Source organism: Oncorhynchus clarkii, chromosome 18 (assembly GCF_045791955.1).
Source record: "Oncorhynchus clarkii lewisi isolate Uvic-CL-2024 chromosome 18, UVic_Ocla_1.0, whole genome shotgun sequence".
Classification (NCBI taxonomy): Eukaryota; Metazoa; Chordata; class Actinopteri; order Salmoniformes; family Salmonidae; genus Oncorhynchus; species Oncorhynchus clarkii.
Window position 1 is genome coordinate 42,676,557 of NC_092164.1, and position 13,100 is coordinate 42,689,656.

General features: G+C 41.6%; 1 protein-coding gene across 2 annotated transcripts in view; it reads left to right on the plus strand.

The window, feature by feature from the left end:
* The window catches only part of LOC139373535 (A-kinase anchor protein 9-like), a 139,227-nt gene that overhangs the window by 20,933 nt on the left and 105,194 nt on the right, over positions 1-13,100 (plus strand). The window contains exons 2-6 of one of the 2 annotated variants that reach the window (XM_071114157.1): positions 5,381-5,659; positions 8,828-8,872; positions 9,455-9,514; positions 10,557-10,706; positions 12,930-13,085. In XM_071114157.1, the coding sequence (XP_070970258.1) occupies positions 5,381-5,659; positions 8,828-8,872; positions 9,455-9,514; positions 10,557-10,706; positions 12,930-13,085 (690 nt within the window). The remainder of the gene's footprint in view (positions 1-5,380; positions 5,660-8,827; positions 8,873-9,454; positions 9,515-10,556; positions 10,707-12,929; positions 13,086-13,100) is intronic. The other variant, XM_071114158.1, reaches the window with a different exon arrangement.

Sequence of the window (13,100 nt, forward strand, 5' to 3'; positions counted from 1 at the left end):
TCAGTCCAGCACTCATAAGAAGTAATCAGGTAGTCCTATTTTATGACATTTCCACTGGATCAGAGCATGACATTTTTCCCTTTCATGCTGAGTTGTTATCGAAAGGGAGAGAGCTGGAAAGATTTTTCAAACACGTTGAGGAACTATTGTCATTCTCAATGGATGTAGAGAGATACTTTGTGTGCTTGCTGTTTGAAGTGAAGAAAACATTCCTTTGAGAAGCTCCACAGGTGGCACAGTGGTGGTGCGTTAAAGCCTATCAGAAACACCAAATGGGCACATTTGTATGCCTACATTTGCGCGCAGCCACGGTAGCTTGTATTTCAATGAGTGCTTGTCCTAACTCCTGACAGGAGTGCTCCAAACAAAAGACACTGGCTAAATTGACAAAACTCGTAAATGGAATGAAATAAGCCTAAACTTGTTCCTCATAAGTGTAGCATAGGTTGTGCGCTTTGCAAAGAATGTGTCCACTCTGACAATGGTAAGGGGAAGACTGGAATAATAATATTGAATGAATTAACAGAAATTATCATAACCAAATTAACAAACATTGTAGGTTAGGAATTAATTGTAAATGTACTGCTGGTGATATATGTAATGGGGAGTTGATATACACTAACAATCAAATGCAAACAATTCACACAATGAAGTTATGAAACAATGAATGTGCACAAATTGGCGGGAGAGCGCATTCTGGAGAGATTGTGTGCATCTGGGCGCATGGTCTTTCCGATGGCAGCATTTAATGTGATATGGCCTCAGCGGAAGTCAGGGCATTCGTACTTCTTGCGCTTGCTGAGCGGTGCAGAGTTGTTGTCAAGGAAGTGAGTTTGTGCTTTCTGCAGGACCTACTGCCTCCACCTACCTTCAACCAATCATGTTAATGCAGAGCTATACAGAGCCCTCTGCAGCCCTCCGCATTGTTCCAAAATTTGTGAGGTACATGGAGATGCGGTACGGAGGTCGATTTGGCCTCTGCTTGCCTCTAGAGGTTCCGCAATTGCAACACACCCTCCATATGGAGCCTCCAACCACATTTCCGGATCAAGTATTAATTGGATTTTAGTCTAGAGAGAGAGTGTATACATACATTACATAACATACATACAGTGGGGCAAAAACTTATTTTCCACCATAATTTGCAAATAAATTCATTAATCCTACAATGTGATTTTCTGGATTTTTTTTCTAATTTTGTCTGTCGTAGTTGAAGTGTACCTATGATGAAAATTGCAGGCCTCATCTTTTTAACTGGGAGAACTTGCACAATTGGTGACTGACTAAATACTTTTTTTGCCCCACTGTGCATAACATACATACACATTAGTACCAGTGAAAAGTTTGGACACACCTACTCATTCAAGGGTTTTTCTTTATTTTTACTATTTTCTAAATTGTAGAATAATAGTGAAGACATCAAAACATAATATAACACATGGAATCATGTAGTCCCCAAAAAAGTGTTAAACAAATCAGAATATATTTTAGATTCTTCAAAGTAGCCATCCTTTGCCTTGATCACCTGGAATGCTTTTCCAACTGTCTGGAAGGAGTTCCCACATTATGTTGAGCACTTGTTGGCTGATTTTGTTTCACTCTGTGGTCCAACTCACCATCTCAAATTGGGTTGAGGTCGGGTGATTGTGGAGGCCAGGTCATCTGATGCAGCAATCCGTCAATCTCCTTGGTTAAATAGACCTTACACAGCCTGGAGGTGTGTTTTGGGTCATTGTCCTGTTGAAAAACAAATGATAGTCCCACTAAGCGCAAACCAGATGGGATAAATCACAGTGTCACAAGCAAAGCACCATCACACCACCTTCATGCTTCACTGTGGGAAACACACATGCAGAGATCATCCGTTCACCTACTCTGCGTCCAAAGACACAGCTGTATTTGTTGTAACCAAATAGCTCAAATTGGGACTCATCAGACCAAAGGACAGATTTCCACCAGTCTTAATGTCCATTGCTTGTGTTTCTTGGCCCAAGCAAGTCTCTTCTTATTATTGGTATCCTTTAGTAGTTGTTTCTTTACAGCAATTTTACCATAAAGGCCTGATTCACGCAGTCTCCTCTGAACAGTTGATGTTAAGATGTCTGTTACTTGAGTTCTGAAGGATTTATTTGGGCTGCAATTTCTGAGGCTGGTAACTCTAATGAACTTTTCCTCTGCAGCAGAGAACTCTAGGTCTTCCTTCCCTGTGGCCGTCCTCATGAGAGCCAGATTCATCATAGCGCTTGATGGTTTTTGAGATTGCATTTGAAGAAATTTCTTGAAATTTTTGGGATGGACTGACCTTCATGTCTTAAAGTAACGATGGCCTGTCGTTTCTCTTTGCTTATTTGAGCTGTTCTTTCTATAATATGGACTTGGTCTTTTCCCAAATAGGGATATCTTCTGTATACCACCCCTGCCTTGTCACAACACAACTCATTGGCTCAAACGCATTAAGGGAATAACTTCCACAAATTCACTTTTAGCAAGGCATACCTGTTAATTGAAATGCATACCAGGTGACTATCTCATGAAGCTGGTTGAGAGAAGGCCAAGAGTGTGCAAAGCTGTCATCAAGGCAAAGGGTGGGTCTTTGAAGAATCTCAAATATAAAATGTATTTGGATTTGTTTAATACTTGTTTGGTTATTACATGATTCCAGATGTGTTTTTTTCATAGTTTCATAGTGTTTTTTCAAAGTCCTCACTATTATTCTACAATATAGGACATGATCAAAAATAAACTTGAATGAGTAGGTCTGTCCAAACTTTTGCCTGGTAGTGTGTGTGTGAAATATATATGGTTAAATACAATTTATTTAACCCTTATTTTACCAGGTAAGTTGACTGAGAAAACATTCTCATTTACAGCAACCTGGGGAATAGTTACAGAGGAGTAGGATGAATAAACCAATTGTAAACTGGGGATCATTTACAGTGCCTTGCGAAAGTATTCGGCCCCCTTGAACTTTGCGACCTTTTGCCACATTTCAGGCTTCAAACATAAAGATATAAAACTGTATTTTTTTGTGAAGAATCAACAACAAGTGGGACACAATCATGAAGTGGAACGACATTTATTGGATATTTCAAACTTTTTTTAACAAATCAAAAACTGAAAAATTGGGCGTGCAAAATTATTCAGCCCCTTTACTTTCAGTGCAGCAAACTCTCTCCAGAAGTTCAGTGAGGATCTCTGAATGATCCAATGTTGACCTAAATGACTAATGATGATAAATACAATCCACCTGTGTGTAATCAAGTCTCCGTATAAATGCACCTGCACTGTGATAGTCTCAGAGGTCCGTTAAAAGCGCAGAGAGCATCATGAAGAACAAGGAACACACCAGGCAGGTCCGAGATACTGTTGTGAAGAAGTTTAAAGCCGGATTTGGATACATAAAGATTTCCCAAGCTTTAAACATCCCAAGGAGCACTGTGCAAGCGATAATATTGAAATGGAAGGAGTATCAGATCACTACAAATCTACCAAGACCTGGCCGTCCCTCTAAACTTTCAGCTCATACAAGGTGAAGACTGATCAGAGATGCAGCCAAGAGGCCCATGATCACTCTGGATGAACTGCAGAGATCTACAGCTGAGGTGGGAGACTCTGTCCATAGGACAACAATCAGTCGTATATTGCACAAATCTGGCCTTTATGGAAGAGTGGCAAGAAGAAAGCCATTTCTTAAAGATATCCATAAAAAGTGTTGTTTAAAGTTTGCCACAAGCCACCTGGGAGACACACCAAACATGTGGAAGAAGGTGCTCTGGTCAGATGAAACCAAAATTGAACTTTTTGGCAACAATGCAAAACGTTATGTTTGGCGTAAAAGCAACACAGCTGAACACACCATCCCCACTGTCAAACATGGTGGTGGCAGCATCATGGTTTGGGCCTGCTTTTCTTCAGCAGGGACAGGGAAGATGGTTAAAATTGATGGGAAGATGGATGGAGCCAAATACAGGACCATTCTGGAAGAAAACCTGATGGAGTCTGCAAAAGACCTGAGACTGGGACGGAGATTTGTCTTCCAACAAGACAATGATCCAAAACATAAAGCAAAATCTACAATGGAATGGTTCAAAAATAAACATATCCAGGTGTTAGAATGGCCAAGTCAAAGTCCAGACCTGAATCCAATCGAGAATCTGTAGAAAGAACTGAAAACTGCTGTTCACAAATGCTCTCCATCCAACCTCACTGAGCTCGAGCTGTTTTGCAAGGAGGAATGGGAAAAATGTTCAGTCTCTCGATGTGCAAAACTGATAGAGACATACCCCAAGCGACTTACAGCTGTAATCGCAGCAAAAGGTGGCGCTACAAAGAATTAACTTAAGGGGGCTGAATAATTTTGCACGCCCAATCTTTCAGTTTTTGATTTGTTAAAAAAGTTTGAAATATCCAATAAATGTCGTTCCACTTCATGATTGTGTCCCACTTGTTGTTGATTCTTCACAAAAAAATACAGTTTTATATCTTTGTTTGAAGCCTGAAATGTGGCAAAAGGTCGCAAAGTTCAAGGGGGCCGAATACTTTCGCAAGGCACTGTAGATAATCCCAAAACCGCCATTCACTCAATTAGCATTTGGCCATCTTTCGAGACTTTCATAGATGCAGACGTGTTCAACCTTGCCGAGCCAAACAGTTTTTCTTCCCTTTGTTCCTAAAGACATCACTTTGCACACTAATATTTAGGTAAGGGAGGATCATTTGAAACGGCAAAAGCTTTACGGTGGGTGAAAACTGCGGCTCATCCATACACCCAATTACCCATGCGTTTCAGTCATTAGATGTTTGACGTCTAGGAAGTAATTTTTTTTTTTTAAATTGTCCTTTTAATGAGTATTTAAAAGATCAGGGGGAGCCACAACAGGAAGCAAACTGTTGTTTATTAGGGGCCTATGTACGGCAAGGATTCACATTCGCATCGGAGGTTGATAGCTCCGGGACACACGCAATGTTTCACACCAGGTTTACCAAGTTATGTAGCACTACTGTAAGTATTATTCTGCTTTGCAATTTTTTTACCCCCTGACAATTATTGAATTTGAGTAGTAGTTGATTATTGGGTAGGCCTAATCTTACAGAAAAGGCTAATTGAACTAATCATCAAAGATCATTGGAAGTTGATTGTGCTTGCTTTTTCGAGGAATGTAAAGTGTAGCATTTAACATAGCATTTAGCGTAGTTTGTTTTGGTAAATAGTCAGTGTTCAGTGTAGCACAGCATCTGGCCTTAAACATAGAATTTAGCCAAGTTTGTTGGACTGCCTCTTAAACAGCGCAGACACACTGTAATCTCTGTATTTAACCTCACTGACCCTGCCTTGCCTTTTTGTCTGTCCTTCTTCCCTGTTCTCCCTGTGTGACCCCAGTTGGCTGAGTACCGGCAGAGGAAAGCTCACGCAGACAGACAGAAGAAGCAGAAGAAGAAAAAGAGGAGAGAAACAGACGACGACCCAGGTGGAGATGGACCGGGGAGAGGGGAAGCCGAGCAGGAGTTGGATCAGTCGGTAGGGGAAGAGGTGTCAGGGAATAGAGGGGTGGTAGGAGGAGGAAGAGGTGAACCGGACCCCCCCACCACAGAGTTTACCTTCGCTAGGACCCTGCGTTGTGGTGAGCCGGTCAAACACGACCAGACGTACACCATAGAGGTAAGGCCAAAAACCACTGGACCATCCCTAACAATTGATTGCCCATTTTAATTGAGCTTCTCCTAGCGTGCAGCCTTGCTTGATTCGTTGAGTCTGAGTTGAATAGACTAGAGAAGAAACTGGCTAGGTTCAGTAGTGTGTAAAGGGATGAGAACTCATACTTCTCCTGGCCCTGATATTACGTTTTATTAAAATGATATTGATATTTCTCTACTTGATCCTAGACAGGGTGAACTGATTGAGCTAATTAACCGCTCAAGACCTAGATTAGTTGAATCATGTACATTAGTGCTATGATCTTTCTTTTGCTGATACTATGGTAGAGAAGTATTGTAAGCAGTATTGGCCTGATATTTCTGTGGCTTCCTGTATTGTCCCATACTGATCACCTAGTAAAATATCATGGTAACTTCAATCACAAATATGAATTAATGCTAAATATACTATTTTATTTCTACAGTTTTAAGGTGCACATTTTTGTTGCTTGGCTTGAAAAAGTATGAAAATGTATACACTCACTACTGTAAGATGCTCCAGATAGAGTGTCTGCTAAATTACTAAAATGTCAATGTTAAATAGAATATTACAGTAGATAAATAAAAATGCAAAATGTAGTGGTCCAAACATGACATAAAAAGGTTTTGGTTATCACGCATACAGAGATATTCAATGACGTAGACCCTGATAAGCGATTCACATTTTGTTGCATCAAAGCCATTGTTTGAATCCATTTGAGCAGATATCAAACAACAGTCCCCTGAAGTAACCTATGCAGTTGCCATGAGCTACTTTTGTGAGTGCCGATTTTCAATGGTTCAATATTAAACAGTGGAGTAGCCAATAAGTGTCCCTGTAAGCTCTTGATTTGCTGAATCACCTTTTTAGCTGAATTTGAAGTTACAGCTGGCAAACTGCATTTCTTTCTATTTGTGAATATTGTTATTGTGCTGGGTTAAAGTATTATTTAGTGTGTTTTGTTTTCAACTCTAGTTAGATAATGAGCAAAATAATAATTGTTCAGGCTGCTTTTCCCAGCTCTTCAGACATTTGTTTTTAATGCTTCATTGCAAGCTCGCTCAATCAATCTCTCCCTCTTTCAAATGACCGCCTTAGTCTGCCGTTATTAATTTAACTCGGCTCGCCTTTACATCGTCAATGTGAAATATTTAATGCGTTTCACAGACAATCGGGAAGCCCCTCACAACCTTGAGCTTATCCACAGGTTTCGAACAAGGTGCATGTACCATGCCACCCCCAATTCCGCACTCCACCTACGCCGAACAATGCAAACTCACCTTTCCTCCCTCCCTTCTGTTCTTTTGTAGCACTTGTGTCACGAACAGCATTAATAGTTTTCATTCCCTCTGTTGCTGAAAAACCACACCACATTTTTTCCTCCCCTTGTCGCCTGAATGTGACTGGGAAATGATGGGTTGCCATGGCAACGTACATTTGCCTTTAAACAGGTTGAGCCGCCTCATTGTAGTGTTGGAGAGCTTCGTGGCCTTGTAGCACAAAACGGACCCGGAGGTGATTGAATAGAGTGGCTGCTGCCGGTCTTTTCTTTTGGTGGTCAGTATTCTTGAGGTATAGCTCAGCACTTTTTCCATCGTGACTACCGAATTTCCGTCGGCATGCAGACATTTTGAACAGCACCGTGCCTAACTGTTTGTCACGAATTGCCACTTCTGTCATTTTAATGATAAAATGTTCATAGGTCCAAGGTGCTCATGAGTTTGGACTCATGCCGTTGAATTCGGACTCATCTGAATCCATATTTGTAATAATGAGACTGATAAACGGTTCAAACATTTAGTTGATACTTTTAAATTTTTTTGTCTGTCTTCTCACAATTTGTTTTCATACCCAAGACAAAGGGTGTAATTGGCCCAGGGCGCACCATTGAATTAACACAGACGTTCCTAGTAGCCATGCAACTTCCCTTGCAGTGAGGGGTTGCTGTGGAAACACCAGCTTCAAAGTGTTCCCCTCCAGAGCACTTGTATAGATAGATGGCTTCACAGAGATCTGTGTGAGCACTAACCTGTTGTATTGTCTCTCACCTACGCATATCTTAAACAGATGAACCGCATTTCCCATCTGACACAAGTGGTATAATAGAGGCTGATTATCTGATGTTTTGACGTCCTGATACAGTCAAATCCATGATAAGCTGCTTGACTATCTTTGAAATTCATATTCACGTTTCCGATTTCATAATTGTCAAGTGATAGGCCTAACCTAGATAAATGTTATTCCAATCCCCCACAGGATCTTGGACATGTGATTTCTTAAAGAGAAGTGTCAAATTGTTCACGTTTCATGCTTGCAAAAAAATGACATCTAGTGTTGCTACTAAGCTACATCCAATGCCGTTTCCTATTCTACCTTCCCTAGAATCACCAGAATTCAACAAGCAATCCAAGCAATATAGGCTAGACTATTGCCGATACCAAAGCCATTCTCGATCCTCAATGAAAAGGAACTATTGGCCTAATGTGCCATTTAACTCGGACAATAAAACCTCTCATTTAATTTCTCGTCGTCTTGCCCCATATAGTGTTCTAACTTTTTATCTTGTTAAAGTGAAATTAGCCCCTTTTATAGAATAGGCTCTAATGATCTGCCATTATTCAATTGAGTAAAAAGTAGGTTGCGCCCCGTAATTGAATGTGACACAGCATGCTTCCAAAATGCCCCATTGGATCTAGGTCAAAGGGGCAGACAGCATTTGACATCGCCATTATTGACTTATTCTTCTCCAGAAACTGACCAGAACTTGCCACACAAAGACAGAATGGAAATGAGAGAACAATAGGCTTGTCATATCATGAACTGCTCCCCCAGAATGTCCCCCTCCCACTGTACTTTCGCTCTTGAAGTAATGGGACTGTCAAGCAGAATACTAACTGTACACACAATGTTGACCTAGGATGGGCTTGTTTTAGCTAAAACTGCTGACTCGTGTAGTTATGGTCCTTCAGTTTTAATGCACTTTCAAGCTTTGTCTTTCCTTCTTGTTGTTGTATTGTAATGCAATCCACTCTGCTCCGCTGGTGGGGCTGTGTTTGTGTGGGCCACTTGTTCTGGTGACACACGGTGGGCCTATTATGGTGAGTCCCTCCCCATGCAGGGTCTGATTAATCCTCCTGTTGTTTCCTATGGCAGCCAGATAGTGAAGTGTCCACCACAGCCGAAGACTACTCCTCCGAGGTGAGTTACTTTTGTCATAGTTTACGACAAACAGAGAACACTCTTTTTATTGGTGTTAATATACTGTACTTGTAGGGATAGTTCACCCAAATTGCAAAATGTCTTATTTGTTTCCTCACCTTAAGCATTTGGTTCAGATTTGACAAAGGGTAAGCTGACCATAGATCTGTTACTGAGGGCTTCTGCTATTGAGGATTAGTGTTACGGTTCGGGGCTTAGATCCTGCCTTTTCCCAGGTTTCCTCTTGGAACAGACCACGTGACTCGGCTAGCTTGTTGCCAGGCACTCTCAGCTCTCCAAGTCTCCTTCTGTCATTTATCTGAACTTGACAAGTCAAAGTAGTCATGCCGCACCTCTCACCTCCCCCTCTTCTACATGGCCGCCATTAAAAGCTCTGCCTCTAACACCGAGTTTAATGGTTTGAAGAAGGCGGCAGTCATTACATTAAGTCTGACATGTACGACGGAACCAAAATACCACATTTAATTACATCCTTCACTCTGTGCTTTGTACATGAGTGAACAATGGGAAGCTGAACCAAGAAATCCTCCTGCTTTACCAAACAGTATTGTGAATTAACAGGTGAATGGCTGCCTTGAGATGACCGAGATCCCAATGGAGACTTCCAAGGAGTTTATCTGGGTACAGTACAACAATTGACTAGACAACGAGCCACTGTTTTTCGTTAACAAGCCAACTCACCTCTGCACTGACTGCACTCTTTTTTTTTAATGTAACATGTTTTCTCTGTCTCCGCACTGCATTCTGACCTCCTAACCCTGAGATTTTCCTCAGACTAACTCACTAACCAAGTCCCTTTTATTCTCTGCTTCTGGGATCCTCAGCTTGTGAAGTGGTTTTAATTTAAAGGCGAAGGACTGCAGAGCAGCAACAGCAGCATTGTCGGCGGGCTGCTGCTGTCATCCTTCAACTTCCACTCCCCAGTTTAACAGCAGGGATAGGGAGTGGGGAAATTGACATTTCAGAGGTGCAAATTACTCTGGAAGTCAGAAGAGAAAGAGGAAAACAGGGAGGAAGAGAAGTAGAAAAAGAGGGATTGAGGATGGAGTGGTGAAGTGGCTAGAGAAGGGGGCGTTGGACAATTATACAAGAGCTGCTCATTTGCTAAATCACACGTAATCTTGCCATTTCCAGGTAGGAAGAGCGAGGGATGGTGAGAAAGAGGGGTTAGAGGCTGAGAAAAACAGCAAATTAAGTGATTGACTGTGTGTGATTTTGTTTGAGAGTTAAGAAGTTAAAACCATTCTGAGAACGAAAAGAAGATAGAACTAGGTAGAAAGAAAAAGGGAAGTGTGACAGATAAGGTAACAGTAGTGAAATACAGAGCTAATGCGAAAGAGGGAACCATTGCCAGCACTGTGCTCTTTAATGGCTGCCAGTTCTTTGGCAGTTTTGATGTTGACTTGTAAATGTATATAATTCCCCTCAGTTCTGTGACGGACTTGGATGCTAACTAATTGCTTCAGTGGTGGTTTTTGAGATGAGCTATTTGCTAAGCTAGCTACCATTTCACCCTCAGTTCTGTGGCAGTCTTGGATGCTAATTTTTGCCAAGCAAGCTACAGGTACCATTTCCCCCCTCTGTTCTGTGGCTATTTTGAATGTTAGATTATTTCTCATCTAGCCATTGTCACCCCCCCCCCCCCCCCCCCCCCACATGACAGGAGGAAGTGGACCCTGTGCAGCAGGAGGCGAGGGGCGGAAGGGTACAGGTCATGGAGGAAGAGCTGGCTGCCAAGACTCTGGTGGTGGAGGAGCTGAGCCGACAGCTGGAGGAATTTAGAGCGGCCTTCGGCACAGAGGGCGTGCAACAGGTAATGTGCTACAGTGCCTTGCGAAAATATTTGCCCCCCTTGAACTTTGCGACCTTTTGCCACATTTCAGGCTTCAAACATAAAGATATAAAACTGTATTTTTTTGTGAAGAATCAACAACAAGTGGGACACAATCATGAAGTGGAACGACATTTATTGAATATTTCAAACTTTTTTAACAAATCAAAAACTGAAAAATTGGGCGTGCAAAATTATTCAGCCCCTTTACTTTCAGTGCAGCAAACTCTCTCCAGAAGTTCAGTGAGGATCTCTGAATGATCCAATGTTGACCTAAATGACTAATGATGATAAATACAATCCACCTGTGTGTAATCAAGTCTCCGTATGAATGCACCTGCACTGTGATAGTCTCAGAGGTCCGTTAAAAGCGCAGAGGGCATCATGAAGAACAAGGAACACACCAGGCAGGTCCGAGATACTGTTGTGAAGAAGTTTAAAGCCGGATTTGGATACAAAAAGATTTCCCAAGCTTTAAACATCCCAAGGAGCACTGTGCAAGCGATAATATTGAAATGGAAGGAGTATCAGACCACTGCAAATCTACCAAGACCTGGCCGTCCCTCTAAACTTTCAGCTCATACAAGGAGAAGACTGATCAGAGATGCAGCCAAGAGGCCCATGATCACTCTGGATGAACTGCAGAGATCTACAGCTGAGGTGGGAGACTCTGTCCATAGGACAACAATCAGTCGTATATTGCACAAATCTGGCCTTTATGGAAGAGTGGCAAGAAGAAAGCCATTTCTTAAAGATATCCATAAAAAGTGTTGTTTAAAGTTTGCCACAAGCCACCTGGGAGACACACCAAACATGTGGAAGAAGGTGCTCTGGTCAGATGAAACCAAAATTGAACTTTTTGGCAACAATGCAAAACGTTATGTTTGGCGTAAAAGCAACACAGCTGAACACACCATCCCCACTGTCAAACATGGTGGTGGCAGCATCATGGTTTGGGCCTGCTTTTCTTCAGCAGCGACAGGGAAGATGGTTAAAATTGATGGGAAGATGGATGGAGCCAAATACAGGACCATTCTGGAAGAAAACCTGATGGAGTCTGCAAAAGACCTGAGACTGGGACGGAGATTTGTCTTCCAACAAGACAATGATCCAAAACATAAAGCAAAATCTACAATGGAATGGTTCAAAAATAAACATTTCCAGGTGTTAGAATGGCCAAGTCAAAGTCCAGACCTGAATCCAATCGAGAATCTGTGGAAAGAACTGAAAACTGCTGTTCACAAATGCTCTCCATCCAACCTCACTGAGCTCGAGCTGTTTTGCAAGGAGGAATGGGAAAAAATTTCAGTCTCTTGATGTGCAAAACTGATAGAGACATACCCCAAGCGACTTACAGCTGTAATCGCAGCAAAAGGTGGCGCTACAAAGAATTAACTGAATAATTTTGCACGCCCAATTTTTCAGTTTTTGATTTGTTAAAAAAGTTAGAAATATCCAATAAATGTCGTTCCACTTCATGATTATGTCCCACTTGTTGTTGATTCTTCACAAAAAAAATACAGTTTTATATCTTTATGTTTGAAGCCTGAAATGTGGCAAAAGGTCGCAAAGTTCAAGGGGGCCGAATACTTTCGCAAGGCACTGTATGTGCGCACTGTGTATGTATGTATGAAGGAATTCAAATTGGTAGTTAAAGAAAAAAGTAAATAACCTGCTTCCCCTGTTAACTGCAAAAGTTCATATAACATTAAAAATGTTTGAGTCTAATTCATCAAGCAGATTGCATAAGGGGTTGGCCTTGCTTAGCCCACGCTGCTGGGCTGACCTTTGGTTGAGGATGCAGCTTAGAAATGGTTAGGGTAGCGAAGTTATTAGCAATATGAGAGCTCTCTTATGTTCTGATATTCAGAATACTACTCAAATATATGAGAGAACTCTGTAAATATCAAGTGAAATATATCACACATGTAACGTGCATATAAACTATTGTTGGTATTTCCCTTTTCAATGGAATACATCACTTTTCTTGTTTGGTTTAAAAACATTGATCTATGATCGTATTACCACCCATACTCCTTTACCCTCAAATATCCCAAACTAGCTACTTCCATTGTTGAAACCACACTTTGTCTTTGTCAAAGTCAAGCCAGTGTACGATTTTCTTTCTCATAGTAAAGTGTGACTTGTGAATCACTGACGTTGATTATGCAAGGTATACACAATGTACTCTTTTTGATCCTCCAGCTGCAGGACTTCGAGGCTGCCTTGAAGCAGCGTGACGGCATCATCACACAACTCACAGCCAATCTGCAGCAGTCTCGCAAAGAGAAGGATGAGGTCATGAGGGAGTTCCTGGAGATGACTGAGCAGAGCCAGAAACTGCACATTCAGTTCCAGCAGGTAAGACATTCTTGC